The sequence below is a fragment of the Amblyomma mixtum genome, chromosome 10 (genome assembly GCF_055824585.1).
Source record: "Amblyomma mixtum isolate Tamu chromosome 10, ASM5582458v1, whole genome shotgun sequence".
Lineage (NCBI taxonomy): Eukaryota > Metazoa > Arthropoda > Arachnida > Ixodida > Ixodidae > Amblyomma > Amblyomma mixtum.
The window spans coordinates 113812386-113829911 of record NC_143021.1 but is presented as its reverse complement, the minus strand read 5'-3'; the positions used below and the strand labels follow the sequence as shown (position 1 = coordinate 113829911).

General features: G+C 44.2%; 2 protein-coding genes across 6 annotated transcripts in view; one reads left to right on the top strand and one right to left on the bottom strand.

The window, feature by feature from the left end:
- The window catches only part of LOC149326706 (ryanodine receptor-like), a 542398-nt gene that overhangs the window by 76142 nt on the left and 448730 nt on the right, over positions 1 to 17526 (bottom strand). For all 5 annotated transcript variants that reach the window (XM_089563500.1, XM_089563501.1, XM_089563503.1 and 2 more), the window contains exons 97-100: positions 15571 to 15627; positions 15355 to 15426; positions 8016 to 8120; positions 7214 to 7295 (exon numbers count right to left, since the gene is read on the bottom strand). In XM_089563500.1, the coding sequence (XP_089419626.1) occupies positions 7214 to 7295; positions 8016 to 8120; positions 15355 to 15426; positions 15571 to 15627 (316 nt within the window). The remainder of the gene's footprint in view (positions 1 to 7213; positions 7296 to 8015; positions 8121 to 15354; positions 15427 to 15570; positions 15628 to 17526) is intronic.
- LOC149326708 (uncharacterized) lies at positions 1874 to 4421 on the top strand. Its single transcript, XM_089563717.1, has 2 exons — positions 1874 to 2134; positions 3551 to 4421. Exons 1-2 carry the CDS (start codon positions 1874 to 1876, stop codon positions 4172 to 4174), a joined length of 885 nt encoding a protein of 294 aa, XP_089419843.1. The 3' UTR covers positions 4175 to 4421.

Here is a 17526-nt window from a genome sequence, read left to right as displayed (position 1 = left end):
TTTTCCTTTGGCCATAGGCCTGGGGTCACGCACGAGTCTTCATCAATGTGTTGTCCTGCGAAACACCATAAGGGCCTCCTGGGCACCTTTCATGGGCAGCTAAGGCACAAGCAGCACTGTGGTGTGTGAGGCTTCACAGCACAAACTGTGAACAGGCAGGCACTGCAGTTTTGGTGGCACCACGTAAGGACAGAACCACACGGACTGAAATGAAGGAAGCGCCCAGGGAAAGAAAAAGGGGGGAGAAAACATTAGCCATTTAGTGTAGGAGACATGAGCTGGTTGATGCCGGCTGGTCGAATCACTCTTGCTGGCACGAAGCTCAGAGACTGTTCATTGTCACGTCCACCACTGCACACCTCTGTGAGAGGGGCGTGAGCCATGAGCAGCTCTGCAGTACGAAATTGAGGTCTCCAGTAGGGCTGTTTTGACAATCTGTTGCCTTGCAGGTCATATACAGCCTCCAATCAGGAGCTCATTTGAATCAGCCAGTGCGAGATATGTAGTGTCTGAATTAAGGAACGTACAACACCATACACTGGGACTGAGCCGGCCGTTTTAATTATCCAGAGTTCCGAATTAACAAGGGTCAATCCAGTTGTGCCTAGCAACAAACCAGGACAAACAATAGGCAACAACCGCTTTACACAATCAGTGCCTTTAAGAGACAAGGTAGGTTGCTGGGCGAGTTGGTTCCGATATTCCCTGACTACAGCACAACGAACGGGACAGGAAGAAGGGCACAGGCAGAGACACAACACAGCGCTGACTCACAACTGAAATCTCTGACCTTTAAGAGGTCAGAGAATCAGCTGTTGATAGCATTACTACAGGATTCTGAGAAGTGGTGTTAAAATCCCAAGAGCAATTGCAATGGCTTACTGCCCTCACATGATCTGTTGACAGCAAGGTCGCATGATCAAACCCTGCCATGGCAGCCAAATTTCAAGGTATAGACGAAATGTGAAAACACTCCCATATGCTGTGCGACGTCAGCGCATGTCAGAGAACCCCAGGCGGTCCAGATTATAATCCAGAGCCCTTCACTATGGGGCCCCCCATAGCCCACCCATCGCTTTGGGACATGAAACCCCACATGCCATATACCATCATGACTCCCTGCACCATTATACTGCCATCCTTGCAGCACAAGGCGCCTGAGAATGAAGATGAGGCTGCAACGCTGATCCAAGCACCCGTCTCAGCTGATCAGTTATTTCCACACTGACAGTCAACTCCGTGTGTACACAACACAACAGGACCCCTGAGTGGGCATGTCAGCAGCAGACACGGCAACATGCTAAGCAATCCCTTTTGCTTTGCACTTCAGGTCTTTCTCGGAGCCCTGCTAGCGCCGCGTGAGTGGTATCAAGCGACACGTGCGGACCATGTTCAAGGATTCGATGCCGTATCAGCAGTACTGCTTTCCGACGGAGTCATCACTGAACCTGACCAACCTTGGCTATCAGCTTCCACACCTTTGACGACATCGGGGAAGTCATGTCACGTGGCTCATCCATCGACTATAAATCTACCACCGGAGCTTTTCTTCGCCAGTGGGCATGTCAGCAGCAGACACGGCAACATGCTAAGCAATCCCTTTTGCTTTGCACTTCAGGTCTTTCTCGGAGCCCTGCTAGCGCCGCGTGAGTGGTATCAAGCGACACGTGCGGACCATGTTCAAGGATTCGATGCCGTATCAGCAGTACTGCTTTCCGACGGAGTCATCACTGAACCAGACCAACCTTGGCTATCAGCTTCCACACCTTTGACGACATCGGGGACGTCATGTCACGTGGCTCATCCATCGACTATAAATCTACCACCAGAGCTTTTCTTCGCCAGTGGGCATGTCAGCAGCAGACACGGCAACATGCTAAGCAATCCCTTTTGCTTTGCACTTCAGGTTGGTAATCTCAAATATGAACATTGTTATCGAAGTGACGATCGTTTTTTAGTGCTGCTGCCCTGCCCACTGAGCGTTGAGTGCTTTCTGTCTTGTGTTATTACATTATCGAAAGATCTGTTGTCTTGTGGCGATATTGAAGCAAATCCTGGTCCAACTGAAAAAGAGATGCTATCGGAGTTACTGGCAGGCCAGGGTAAGATTACTTCAACAATGGAGGGCCGAAGGGTTGAAATGCGGGCCAGTTGGTACATTGTAAACGGAGAAAAAACCAGTCACACAAGACGACGGACAAGAAGAGTGTACACACCACAACGACTGGACTAACAACTGAAGTTTATTGGAAAATACATGGTCCGAGCAAGGCCAGCAGAGCATGCGCAACCGCATCATCACTAATCACTGCGCAAAAGAGACAAAGACAAGAAATCTAAACTATCGTGGACGACCTAAAAAAGCAAATTCTTTTTCAAGTAAGCGCACCGAAGTTGTGCTTATACAATCAGAGCCTAACAAACCGATATGATATGCCTCCAGTATTTCCCGCTCCTGTTTTCCCTTGCCTCTACCGAGAATGGTGGCATTGCTGAACAAAGGATAACAGCCACATTCATTGCAATGGCGAGGCAAGTTTGCACCGCCACCGGACCCCAGGGAGGAGTGATGCTCACGAAGCCGGTCATTAATACACCGGCCAGCTTGGCCGATGTAAACTCTCTCGCATGTGAGGGGGAACTTGTACACCACCTGTGCGACACATGTCGTGAAGCGATTCTCATGCTGCGTTGTGCAAACGTGGTTCCTTTCCCTGCCTCGAGAAATGCGCGAACACAGTCCCGACAGCTTGCAAGGAGCAGATAACACCATGCTCACTCCCTGCTTGGCCGCCACTTTTTTCAAGTTGTGGCTCACTTTGTGCTCACTGGCTCACTGAACGAAAGAAGTTCGAGGTCATGCCGTACGTGCACAAAGTGAGCCACAACTTGAAAAAAGTGGCGGCCAAGCAGGGAGTGAGCATGGTGTTCTCTGCTCCTTGCAAGCTGTCGGGACTGTGTTCGCGCATTTCTCGAGGCAGGGAAAGGAACCACGTTTGCACAACGCAGCATGAGAATCGCTTCACGACATGTGTCGCACAGGTGGTGTACAAGTTCCCCCTCACATGCGAGAGAGTTTACATCGGCCAAACTGGCCGGTGTATTAATGACCGGCTTCGTGAGCATCACTCCTCCCTGGGGTCCGGTGGCGGTGCAAACTTGCCTCGCCATTGCAATGAATGTGGCTGTTATCCTTTGTTTAGCAATGCCACCATTCTTGGTAGAGGCAAGGGAAAACAGGAGCGGGAAATACTGGAGGCATATGATATCGGTTTGTTAGGCTCTGATTGTATAAGCACAACTTCGGTGCGCTTACTTGAAAAAGAATTTGCTTTTTTAGGTCGTCCACGATAGTTTAGATTTCTTGTCTTTGTCTCTTTTGCGCAGTGATTAGTGATGATGCGGTTGCGCATGCTCTGCTGGCCTTGCTCGGACCATGTATTTTCCAATAAACTTCAGTTGTTAGTCCAGTCGTTGTGGTGTGTATACTCTTCTTGTCCGTCGTCTTGTGTGACTGGTTTTTTCTCCGTTTACAATGGAGGGCCTACAGGCATCACAGAACAAGATAGAAGACAAGCTTTCCTCTTTAACTGAGCGGATTGACGGTATTGAGAGACAGTTATCCGGCCTAAATGTCTTAGCCACGAAGGTGAAAGATATGGAATCTACCATATCAGAACTTCAGGGCCAGCTTACTTTAGTTAGAAACCAGATGGATGACTTAGAAAACAGAGGTAGAAGAAATAACCTTATCATTTACGGTATAGAGAAGGACAGCATTGAGTCTAACCATGAACTGGAAGAGAAAGTAACAAACGGCGTTTTTCAGGAAAAGCTGGGTTTAACGGTAAGTGGCGTCGAAAGATGCCATAGAATGGGTAAAAAGGAAGCAAGCAAGGTGCGACCTGTCATTTTAAAACTCCTCGATTTCCGTGAAAAAATGTCCATATTACAATCATGTCATAAGCTCAAAGACTCCGGCATATCAATAGCTGAGGATTATTCAAAACGAGTTCGAGAAATACGTAAACAATTATGGAAAAGCTGTAAAGAAGAGAGAGACGAAGGAGCCAAAGCAAAGTTATTATTCGATAAACTAAGCGTTGATAACGTCCTATTTGGTTGGGACGAAGCGAAAGGTTCTCGCTTCAGGCTTAAAAAGAAATCAAACTGACTTCTCACCAATAAACCTCGGACCCTGAAAATATTAAATGTTAATTGCAGGAGTGTTCTAAACAAGACTGCTGAGTTGGAGGCTCTTCTGCTTTTGCACGATCCAGAAATTGCGGTTTTGACTGAGACTTGGCTTAACGACACAGTATTTGACAGTGAGTTTGTACCCATTGGCTACAGTTCGTACAGAAAAGACCGTGATGGTAGAGGTGGAGGCGTTAGCATACTCTTTAAGTCAACCTTGCGAATTTTCCCAATGTCTGATATACCCAATGTAGAGTGTATTTTTTGTAAAGCATACTATGGAAATGTTAGATATGTTATTACAGCAATGTATAGGCCCCCTAGTTCTACCGTTTCCGTTCTAGACGATCTCAAACAATATTTATACACGAATGTCAAACTTGGTGATCGTATTATATTGTCAGGTGATTTTAATTTACCTAATATAGACTGGTCGACGTTCTCACTTGAAAAACATGACGCTTTAGGTGAAGCAATGTTGGACATTGCTTTTTCCTTTGATTTATTGCAAATTGTGGAACAAAGCACAAGAATTCAGGGCAGTTCTCAGTCAGTCCTTGACCTATTTTTTGTCAGCGGATCAATAGGCGCAGATACAAATTACGAAATAGTACCTGGAATTTCGGACCATGAAGCTGTCCTACTCACCATTGCTGATGCCGTCTTGGATAGCAAGCCTAAATATCCATCTTACCCAAACTTTTCTTGAGCCGATGATGTATCAATCATTGACATACTTTCGCTTAACTTCGATGCCTTTTCATATAGCACGGATGATGTGCATTCGCTTTGGTGCAGGTTTAAAAAATTAGTAAAAGAGTGCATTGACCGTTTTGTCCCGCTGATAACTAAAAAGAAAAACAGCAGGAACCCCTGGATCTCCCGTGAGACGTTACGACTCCAAAGGCAATTGAAGCGTCTTAAGAAAAAATTAAAAATCCATGCTGCACAGGCGGTCAAAAAAAAGATTGACGAAATCTCCTCCCGCCTTAAAAATCAAGTATATGCCGATAAACAACGCTATTATGGTGAATCACTGCCCAGTTTCATAACTGCAGCTCCAGAAAAGTTTTGGCGTTCTATTTCTCCGACTTCCAAGGAATGTGATGTATTTCATGTTGATGGTAAAGATGTGTGCGATGGCAAGGAAATAGCAAATGCATTTAATAAACATTTTAAGTCCGTCTTTACTAAAGATAATGGCGTAATGCCGTCTTTCGAATTACCTACGTCACCTATACCCGATGTTAAAATAAGTGAAACAGGAATACTAAACATGCTTTTAAATTTGGACATTAAAAAGTCTTGCGGTCCGGACAACATTCCAAACACATTTTTAAAGCAGTATGCAGAATGGACCTCAAAATACCTGCACATTCTGTTCACGAGATCATTGTGCGAGGGACAAGTGCCGAGCGACTGGAGGACTGCCAGAGTGAAGCCACTACATAAGGCAGGAAAAAAGCAGTGCATTCAAAATTACCGCCCAATTTCTTTAACATCTACGGTATGTAAACTTTTGGAACACATAATTCATAATCATATTTCAGAATTCTTGGAGAAATATAATATACTTACGAAGCATCAACATGGTTTCCGAAAAGGCTACTCTACAAATACCCAATTGGTTCTAACAGTGCACGACTTTGCTAAAGCAATTAACAATGGAAAACAAATAGACGCTGTTTTTATGGATTTTTCAAAGGCTTTCGACAAGGTGTCTCATAAAAAGTTACTTCACAAATTAAGCGCAATACTGAAAAATTCTCAACTAATTAACTGGCTTGCGGCTTATCTTGAGAACAGAGAACAATTTGTTGTTTTTAATGACCACCATTCAGAACGACTTTCAGTTGGCTCTGGCGTCCCGCAGGGCTCGGTGCTTGGGCCTCTTTTGTTTCTTTTGTTTATTAATGATGTACTGCATCCGTTAAGGTTAAACTTTATGCTGACGACTGTGTATTGTACTCGGAAATAGAGAACGCCGCTGACCAGGAACTGCTGAACAATGCCTTAGGACAAGTCGTTGCCTGGTGCAAAGCTTGGCAAATGTCAATTAATTTTCAAAAAACTGTTTTTATGACCATTACACGCAAGAAGCACAAGCTTAAATATCCATATGCTACTAACGACATATTTCTCTCCGAAGTAACAAACTACAAGTATCTAGGCCTCTGGATCACTAATGATCTCACTTGGACTAAGCACCTTGAATATGTAGTAGCTAATGCTAACCGCAAATTATTCTTCTTGAGGAGGGCTTTGAGACTTTCCACCCCTTCTGTCCGTCTGCTCGCATACAAAAGTGTAATCCTGCCGATACTAGATTATGCATGTGTAATTGGGACCCTTTCACCAAGACTAACATCACCAAGATGGAAATGGTGCAAAGAAAAGCAGTTCGCTTCATATATAATAGCTTTGGACGTACATCAGTAACCGAACTACTAATGAAAGCAAACCTGCCACCATTAACGCAAAGAAACCGTGTATCACGACTAAAATTCCTCTTTCAACTTATTAACGGTCATTATAAAACCGACCTCACGGGAATAATTAGTTTTTCATCTGGATATTCTACAAGGCAGAGACACAGTCGCACAATAACCGCCTTTAGCATCCATAATAACTGTTTTAAGTATTCTTTCTTTCCCCGAACAGTAACTGAATGGAATCTACTAACCAATGATCAAATTTCAAAATCATCACTGTCGGCATTTGTTTTAGGTATTGTTTAGAAACGTGTTGTCTTTAACTGTTTATACGCTCCATGGATCTAATTTGTATTATATGCTTTGTCTGTGTTATTGTTTTCATTATGTATTTATTGTATCCCACCCTGCTAAAATCCCCAGAGGGGATTGCAGTATTGATAAATAAAATAAAAATAAATAACTATGGGGTCACCGAAATGTAAGTGCAGGCCTAACACCAGCACAGAAAGAAAAGTAAGGTGCATCAGTTCTCTTATCAGACAGCAGTCCTTGAAACAAAGCAATGCAGCATTTATGCTCACCTTCAAGCATACTGAGCATCATGATGACCATCTCCTGTTGAAGCTGCAGCAGCTCCTTCAGGAGGTCTAGCTGACTCGAGTTCTGGCAACGACAGGAAACAGGCACTGAACATCACACAACCGGGCAACTGGGCATGCAAGCCATAGGTGAACAATACAGGAGTGATGGCATACACTCACTACAGAGCACCAGTCATATAAAAGGCAAAAAGAATATAGCAGCATGAGTAGCCATCATACAGTCTAAGTATTCATAGCATGTTTACAGTTTGGTTGGCAATGTAAAGCTTGCTGCTACTTGCAATGTAATAGTTTAGGGTAAAAAGTTCATGCTGACAGATCAGACATGATGGACAAAAACACAACAAAGCAAACTGGAAATGAAGTCAGCAACAGACAAGGGGGTGTATACAAACAACGAAAATTGTCTCTGCTTGTTCTAAACCCTTGTACCGAAGTTTCCTGCTCATTTCTACTCACATCAATGTGCAAGCTTTTCAACTGCATGCAGAGAACTGTTTATATCAGTGCATTCTGCCTTCAAAGGTGGCAGGACAAGCGTAAGACGATGTTTGTACAGTGACATGACATGGTTTGTTCACGAGTGCCTGTTTCCCCCAATTTCGCTGGTGCATTGCTGGCAATGCAACCACTGCTGCGTTTAACCGCAGCGCACCTTTCTATGGCAATGCCAACAGCTATTGGGTGGCCAGGAAACCATCCTCCCATAACTGGAAGTGAGAAGAGCGGTGCTTTGCCCTGAGTGACCGGTTGTAGTCTGGTGTACCCAGATGAGGCGTACCTTGGACAGCTTGTCCTGCATGTGCGCAAAGAGGAAGAGGAAGCCGCCCACTGCGTCCCACAGACGGCTGTGCGCCAGAGCCTGCTGGTTCAGGGAACAGGGACCCTGCAGCAGCCAAGGGAGAGGCTGGTCACTCTGAGCTCTCTTGATTGAGTAATTCAAACTTTTTTTTTGGCACATCAATGTGTCCATGCATCCAAGACTTCATTCATTCATTCATTCATTCATTCATTCATTCATTCATTCATTCATTCATTCATACATTCATTCATTCATTCATTCATTCATTCATTCATTCATTCATTCATTCATTCATTCATTCATTCATTCATTCATTCAATTTCTACTCTTGCGATAGAAATTACCAAAACACTGACTGAACCCATAGCCAGAGGCTAGTGTGGGGTTCAGAAACAAAATATATGAGGGCAATGACACAGCACTTGTGAAAAATGAAAAGCACAAAATCACGGCAAAAGACCCAAATGCGTCATACAACAAGGAAAAAAATAAAACAATGTGCATTTTACAGCAGAATGAAAAAATTTTTCATGAACATCATGGTACAACAGACACAAACCGAAGACACCTGTCACATATGTCAAATAAGGCTCATAAAGTATGTTTGCAATGCTCTATTTGTTTCATAGGACTGTTTTATTTCTGGGGGTAAAGCATTCCAAACCTTGGCTCCTGAAAACTGCACCAATCTTTCACTGTAAATGCTATAATTCGGTGGTAGATTAAAGTTACTATGTGTAAGGTTTCTGTGCAAGGTTCTGTAAGGTTTCTGTAAGGTTCTATGTGTAAGGTTTACTTTTCCATTTCTATACCAGCACACTGCCCTTTATTCACAGTCACTAGACTGGAATAGTTAACATGAAGTGTTCTCTGTCAACGCACTGTCATACAAATCACCCACTGTATACAAATCACCCACTTCGTGTCACTGGACAAACTTATAGACCTCATGAACATGCGCTGCTAATAAAAATGGTGCAACTTGCATCTGCCGAAGCACTGCAAGAATTGTATAAAATGTGAATCGAAGCTGGGCAACATAAAGATTTTAGGCAAAATCCACAACACTGCGGCATGTGAACTCCTTGAAGCATTTTATAAAAAAAAAAAAAATGGGAGAAATAATGTATTAGAGACACGTCAGCATGCTTGAAACAAAAACAGCAACTTTTCCTGCCAGCACGAGTCTCATGTAAAACTACAGGAGAGTACTTATGTAAGTGCGCTCTTTCCGAGTGGAACACTTGTTAGCACTTGTCCAGTCTTCCTGTGAGTGACGTGCGCTTTGTGTTGCGCTAGGCAGTATGAATTAAAGCACCGACTGTTGGGCGAGTGGATTTTGCATGACAGATGTGAAATAGCGCAATGGCACAAAGCCTGAGACGAGAGCAGAGGGAAGAGTAGAAACAGACACAACACAGCGCTGAACTCGCAAGTGGCATTCACATCCTCTCTTCCTAGGCCATGTTCTGTTGTGCTGCTTCTCATCCATCAACTAGGCAGCAGTCCTCCTTTCTTTTGTTGCAATAACACCTTTTATTTTTCCTTTTTTCCGCGAGCAGTGCGTGAATGGAATGCACTTCACGCTTCAGTTGTATTGCAGCCGAGAGTCCTCAAATTTTTAGAGCTTGCCGAGCTGAGTTTATTGCCACAAAACTGACTAAATTTTGTTAAAATGTTGGTGATGTATGATTTGAATTGTGTAACTGGTGCCCTCGAATGTTTGTTCTTGTCTTGTCTTTGATCTTGTCTTTGCTTTAACTAGACCCATCCTTTTTACTGTATTACTGTTCTATAATTGTTTTATCTGGAAGTTGTTTATTTTTTTTTTCTCAATGCGCCCACCCCTGTAAAAACCCCAGATGGGGTTGACAGTATACCTAAATAAAAAATAAATAAAATATAGCTCCACCACCTGACTTTCTTTGTTACTGATGAGCTGTAAAATAGTATTTGCATGGCTGACGCATAAAGCCATGGACCTGTCTACCAAAGTATTAGCATTGGGGAAAAGCATGAGGATTACATCCTGAGATATTTAAACATTTAGTCATTCCTCATGTACGCACAAGAGCAAGAAAAAATCAACAAACAAAATTATCACTTAAGGAACTTACGCACAAGTAATGCAAAAGTATTGCGACTCTACTCTATTTCAATCTGATTCCAAGTCTCTTCTAATTACATTCCTTTGCAGTTGGTGCAGTTGTGAGTACTACGACTGACTATTACTGGTCAACATTTTGCCTTTTCCTGCCTTTGATCATAACACACCATTTTGACTAATCACAAGTTTTGTAACACTGCTTTTTGGGTGATGCCAGGTTTTTGTGTTGAAGACCCATCTAAAACTTTCACATTAAAACATTGCCAAACTGTCCTCAGCAGATGCAGACTAATTCAGCGTACAGTAGAACCCCACTGCAGTCAATTGAGCTAAAAGTAAAAACTCAGATATAGTAATGCGAAATCACAGTCCCATTTCGACCTTCCATAAACAACTCCAAATCATTTTCGTGAGTGCGTGAGTATAAATACCTTAGGGTCACTTTTCATCTAAACTAACTTGGACTAAGCATGTTGAGTCATCATCATCATCAGCCTGACTGCGCCCGCTGCAGGGCAAAGGCCTCTCCCATGTCCCTCCAATTAACCCTGTCCTTTGCTAGTTGCCGCCACTGTATCCCCGCAAACTTCTTAATCTCATCCGCCCACCTAACTTTCTGCCGTCCCCTGCTACGCCTGCCTTCTCTTGGAATCCACTCCGTTACCCTTGAGGACCAGCGGTTGTCTTGTCTTTGCATTACATGCCCTGCCCAAGCCCATTTTTTCCGCTTGATTTCAACTAGTATGTAATTAACCCACGTTTGTTCCCTCACCCACTCAGCCTGCTTCTGGTCTCATAATGTTTACACCAGCAAGAAAAATGTCGAATTTTATCAAATGTAATTTCAGGTCAGCACCTCCTCAAAACTAGAAAACTATACTATACTTTACTAACACACACTCTGTACAGGAGTATGCCTGTGTTGTTTGGTACCTGCAAACTAAAATTCTTTTTGATATTCTTAAATGGGGACAAAACTGCACCACTCGGTTCGTTCGTAATAATTATAATATTATTTGCAGTGTTACTTAAGTATGGTTGGGATGGGACCTATTAAACAGGCACAGAAAAGAACGTGGTTCGGAACAATTCTCTTCAGAATTTATATTGGCACAGTTAAAGTAGTCAGGGAAACTTATTCTTTACCTCCTCAACTTATATCTAAGAGGCAAGATCACCAGTGAGAAATTAGAGAAATTAAACTGTTTCATGGGTCATTTTTTCTGTTCAGCATGACATCAACTGCCACAAAAAATTACTGAATGCCTAACTGAAGAGTCATTTCAGGGGCTCCGTTGTCAGATCTGCCTTTTTGAAAAGATGTGGCAGCCTCTGGGGAGTGGGCAAAAACTGGTTGAAAACCATGCACATGCACATACTGAGGGGGCTATAACCGGGAACATACAGGGGTGGTATTCTCCCGGTGTCGCCTTTTGCGACATGTCGCATTAGGGCGGGGCCTAAAAAAGTGCGTACAGTTGCTCGAAGAAACGGAAAACGCCGCCGGCACTTTCCTTGGCGGTGCTTCCATTCACTCCGAGAAGTGACAATTTACCACTGCTGATTCACTAGCACCTGTAGTTTCGTATCTTTGATAGCAAGAATATTTGCCATCACATGATGTCTAATGTTCAAAAAACATTTGCAAATTTAATATAAACTTGCTTTACTTCATTTAAGTCTATAAAACACTGCGAAAAAGCTCCAAATATATTTTTGTTTCGTTCCGGACGGTTGTGCTAGGTTTCTGCTGCGTTTCGGGTCGTTGCAGACAGTAGTAGTGCAGCTGGATGTCCCATTAGGCTTGCGCGCTCCAGAATCGAGAGCGTATCTCAAAAACTAGGCTGAATTGCAGCTTAAACTTTATCGTCGAAGCAAGGTAAGTCATAGCGAAAAGCAACAACACCAGTAGTTGCCGGAATCGCAAGGACTGCTGAATTGGCTGAAGCGGGCGGCTCTCGCTTGGAAGGACGCCGCCATGTTTTCACGCTAAGGGCGCAAAAGCCGCAACTGCCAATTGCGTTCATACGTTAACACTATTTCCCAATTAACGTTCTGCACATGCGCACTCTGGACCCGCTATTCCGCTATGCACGCAATTGCGCAAAGCCCACAATACTAAAAAACTCTAATTTCGTAGCCCGTCGCCCGCGCGAATCACTTCAGCGCATTCCGTTGTTCGACTAAGCGTAGTAAATTGGGGCGACGTCACGATGACGTAGCAGGAAGGCGGATCCGTGTCGTCACGCCGCCGTCACCGCGGCTCGAGCCAATCAGCGAAGAGCGAAGGCGACATGTCGCAAAAGGCGACACCGGGAAAATACCACCCCAGGAGGCATCTCGAATTGGGAGAAGAAAGACAGCGGGGAGTTAAGCAAAACCTGTTCAGAAGAAACAGTGGGTGGTTTGTTCTCAACCAGTGGAGCATCCGTGTGAAAAAGGCAAACAGGTGGATTGCTTGCTCAGTTGTCATTTCTGTTGCCATCCGCAAGGTGAAAAATTGGTTTTTGGGGAAAGAAAATGGCACAGTATCTGTCTCACATATCTCGGTGCCGTAAGGGTAGGGAGGAAGGTGGGAGTGAAAGTAAGAAAGAGGTGCCGTAGTGGAGGGCTCCAGAATAATCTCCACCACCTGGGGATCTTTAACGTGCAGTGACATCGCACAGCACACGGGCGCCTCTTGCGTTCCGCCTCCATCGAAATGGGTTTGAATTCGGGTACACTCTGGCTCAACAGCTGAGTGCCCTAACCACTGAGCCACCTTGGCGGCAGGACTTGCTTGCTTTGTGCCAGTATAGATTTTTTGCATGTTTTCTTATGTGGGTCTGATGGAAACAATATGTATCCCCCCCAATGATGCCTTCGGACGCAGCAGGTATTTGAAATAAATAAAAAACAAACAAATACAATAAGACATTTGTTAATAAGGAAATGGTTATAGTAAGTGGCATCTGGCCATGCCGCAGTAGTTCCTGCGGATCGCAGTGAGTATCGAGGATGATAAAAATGGCTGTGAGGAAAAGCCAACTTTTCGAAGACCCCGAGGCTGTGTGGCACACGGAAAAAGACAAACAAGACAAACTCGAAAACGTGATAAGTGAAAATAAATAATCATAATATAAAGGGGCAATAAGACCAGGATGGATGGTATTTCTTAGTTTCTTTTATAGACCAGCAATATCTTTGGTAGGTAGCCTAGTAATTACCAGACAGCATCCTAAGATCCGTGCAACGCCAACTTTCGTTATTGTAGGGGAGCGCTGAACTTCAGAATGGACGAAACAGATGAAACAACACGAGACACTGAGCGCAGCACTTGGTGTCTCGTGTTGTTTCGTCTGTTTGCGCTCAGTGTCTCGTGTTGTTTCGTCTGTTTTGTCCATTCTGAAGTTAAGCACTCCCCTATAATAACGAAAGACCAACTAGCCCTTTTTAAAGCACAACTGGTGTATAAAGATTTTTGCTGCTCTGGGCAACTACACCATAGTGTGGGGTGTCAGCACCACCCAAGCGCCCAGTTCCATTTCGCCAGCTGCACGACAGATGGTGAAACTTTACCAGCATTTCCTCCCTCGTGGCTTCCGTCGTTCCTGCTTTGAGCCAGTGGGTCAGCAGAACAGCTGTCAACCTGTCCGCCATGCCGTGAACTTGCGAAAACTTTTGTGAGCATTGCTCTAGCCCCATGTTTCTATGTGTAGACAGCAATAAAAGCTATCATTATAATCCTCAGGCCTCTCCTTCAGTCATCTTGCCCCTCACAACAGAGGCCGGGTTCTATTGCCTACACATGCATGTTACTGAGCACTTTTCAAGAAATGCTGCCACGGACTAGAAGACGAGGTAGGCTATGGCATGGGCTGCAGTGCTCGTGCTAGTCATTAAGCAGTATAATATAATCAATACAATATCAATCAATCAATCAATCAATTAATCAATCAATCAAACCAATATAATTTGCACCTGCTGAGATTTAAACAAAAGGAATGCGCTAGGTCCTCAGAGGTCCCAGTATTTTGAAAGTCGAGCAAGCACACTGGCCTTTCATAGTCAAGTTCTGTGTCAATTTTAGTTTAAAACTTTTGTAGTTTGTTTGAAAAGCAAGCATCTTTGTTCTTATGTGGAATCTTGTTCAGCAGACCTTGTGCTCGGCATCGAAAAATGGTTATCCCCTGATATTGCTGATTCTGAGCTGTCTTTCTCAAGCCACTTCTCGATATTTCGAAAAGACCGAGTCACGTCACGTGGAGGCGGGGAGTTAATCGCTGTGACAAAGAACTTGCAAGCACACATCATTCCTACAGATTCTAGCCTTGAGATTTTGTGAATGTAGTTGTCTTCTAAAACTTGTGCAATGAGGGTCTGCTATCGCCCACCTGATTCACCCAAAGAATTCACTGGACATATATGTACATATTAATCATTAAATTTTGTACAAAATAAATTTCCACAGCTGCCAATATTCCTGGCTGGCGATTTTTACTATCCAAATATCGACTGACGTAACGGCAGGCTCCTGGGTGGCACAAGAAAACATGAATGTCAGAATTTTGTTGAAATTCTTTTTTTGTTTCCACTGCGCCAAGTTGTTTCTGTCCCTATACGTGGAGATTCACTCTTAGCCCTTGTACTGACCACAGAACCAGACAGTACATCAGTGAATGTATTAGACCGTATAAGTGATCACAGCATACTGCAGTATGAATTTACAATAGCGAAGAACATAGCAGAAAACAAAAAGCAACTTATATTTGATTACTCAAAAGTGAACACTGACATGCTGATCAGTGACCTGACATCCTTTTCTATGAAGTTCATGCCTTCATTAAGTTTTCATGATGCAAATGAAAACAGGATACTATACTTGTTCGCAACAAACTGATTTCACTTAGCAAAAAATATATACCCAGAATCACTACCACTGAGTCGACACAAGGTCTGTGGTTCACAACACACAAAAGGTGTAGCATAAGCAAAAAGAAACAGCTGCATTCAAAAGCCAAATGGTCGGGCTCGTGAACGACTGGAAGCATTATCGCGAGCATGCACAGTTTTGTAAATCCGAAATTGAAGCAGCGAAAGAGAAATTTTATAATATGTATGCTCCAAAGCAACACAAGAAAATGAAGAGTCACCTCAGGATACCACCGTGGCATCGCCCTCAAGTGTGCCAACTTCTATGCGAGTGGAGACAGTCCGCTGTGCACTGCTCACCTGAATGAATTCAGTGAGGGTGTTGAACACCTGCTTGGCAACTGTGATGGCCCTGCAGAAGTTGTCCTTGCCCTGAAAAAGGTTGGAAAATAATGCACTCTCATTTGCTTTTGAAAAACGTCGCCATTTTGTTTGTATGCTGTCTTTTCACTGGCAACTACACTGACACAAGCAAGCAAAAAGAAATGGCCAGCATAGCAGCAGTTTCTCACTCACCGGTTGGTCAATAACTTCCTTACTCGAGTAGTGCCAGTAGAAATCCATGATCGACTCCTGCAACAAATCGAGAACCACGGAACTGTTTAACGAGATTGGCGTTTCATAGGCGGCTGCCAGAACTGAACAGCACTGGTGTTGCTGCTTCCCATAAGCCAGGGAGGCTTTCGAAAGAAGATGCTGAGGAACCCTTTCATCTTTGCCTTCCAAGATGCATGCAAAAAAAAAAAAAAAGAGAATGCAGACACACACAGCCCCTTGGAATTCTGGCCAAATTCAACATTACAGAAGACTGCCACTCTGTTGAGACGTTCTCAGATAAGACAAACAATGTGAGAACATTTGGTTGGTAGATTCAATGCGAAAAAAAAAAAAAATCTGCTTGAGAGGAAAGCACCTCCTATGTCCATCAGTTACGACGTCCTCACAGCACTCTCGAGGCAAACCGGAAAGAAAAAATAAAAAAGCCCTTTCCCCCAAGGAAGTCCCTCTGCAGGAAAGTTTTCTGCAGGGAAGCGTTCTTTTGAAGAAGCGTTCTTTTGAAGAACGCTTGCTTGCAAATCCTTGCAGCGCTGCAAAGAAAAAGGCATCCTACCCACGGCTGCATGCGAAGCAGAGTGGCAGGCTCTCTGCGCTGCACACATGAAATGTGCCACAGATGAAGAGGCATGGCCTGCCTGTTGACAACTGTGGACTTTTTTGGACTGACACAGCATGCATTGTCACAGCACGCAACACGGCCAGATATCAATGTTGCGTATGCACTGCCTGCAGCTGACTGAAAGAGGCACGCGTTGGTAACTGTGACAGACAGTCATGTCAGTTCGGAGCCCATGCTGCTGCCACCTGGGCTCCCTGGGAGCGCTTGAAGACTGCTAAGGCAAATATGCAAGACTGCTAACAAGACTACAGAAGGCAAGACTGCTAAAAAGAAATGACCAGCGAGGCACCGTCCGAAAGTGGCGCGAAGCTGGACTGAGATTATGGCGAATGTGCAACCCGACCGCTGCAGTTGCCACAGGGTGAGCGGAGAAGCTCATAAACTGAAACTACGTGGCCAGGCTATCTTGTGACCTAGAGACAGGGGCCCTCCGAATTTCGTCACGTCTGCCATCAAGCGCATTCAAGAGCTGCACGGGTTACAATGCACCATGCAATAGGCGGGATTTCTGCAGGATCGCTTGTCCTGCTGTTGTGACACCTTGACCCTTCAGAGCCTCACACAAAATTCAGCAAGTAGGCTTCCCCGCAAAGCATATTTCATCGAAATGAGACGGCGGAGGTCACACTCAGAGACTTTCAATGAGGGTGACAGGACAAATGCCATTAAGTATGTAACATATTACGCAAGGACAAGGATTTTTTAAAAAAAAGTGCGCTTTCGCGTTGCGATTGCTCGAAGCATTGGTCGAAGTGGGTTGTCGGCCAGCTTGTTCGCAGCATGTGTGATATGCGAGAAAGCCCACTTGTGGAATTTCGCACGAGGTGAAGCCTAACTGCATCGCAATGCGGTCGGTCGACACAAGAAGAACGGCCGCGAAAAAGGGAACAGGACCTTTGTATTGTTTTTCTGGAAATTTAAACTGGATCGTCGGATAATTTGGTCAGGTATTATGGTTTTGCCAGAGTCAAACTTATGAAAGTCAGTGCGCTATACAATCACTGCAATATTTGGGAATTTTCGAATATTCGAAAATTCCCAAATATCAATTGCTCGAATGTGAACACGAATTGAATATCAGACATGTTCAATTCGTATTCAAAATTTCGAATATTCGCACACCCCTATTATCTCTCAAGCTAATCCGCTCGATGTTGCCACCGGGGTGCATGCGGAAAACGGGATAGCGCCGCACGTGGTGCAGCCGTGTCGCACAGTGCGGCATCGCCGATGTGAAGTGGTGGAAATATGAAGCCAGCTTCTTGAATGCAAACTACTATCATTCTTTGCAAACA

Excerpts from the sequence above, each read along its gene's own strand:
- LOC149326708 (XM_089563717.1), top strand. The coding sequence starts at position 1,874 with ATGCTAAGCAATCCCTTTTGCTTTGCACTTCAGGTTGGTAATCTCAAA. Across the intron at positions 2,135-3,550 it reads CAACAATGGAGGGCCGAAGG|GCATCACAGAACAAGATAGA; the intron begins GTTGAAATGCGG and ends GAGGGCCTACAG.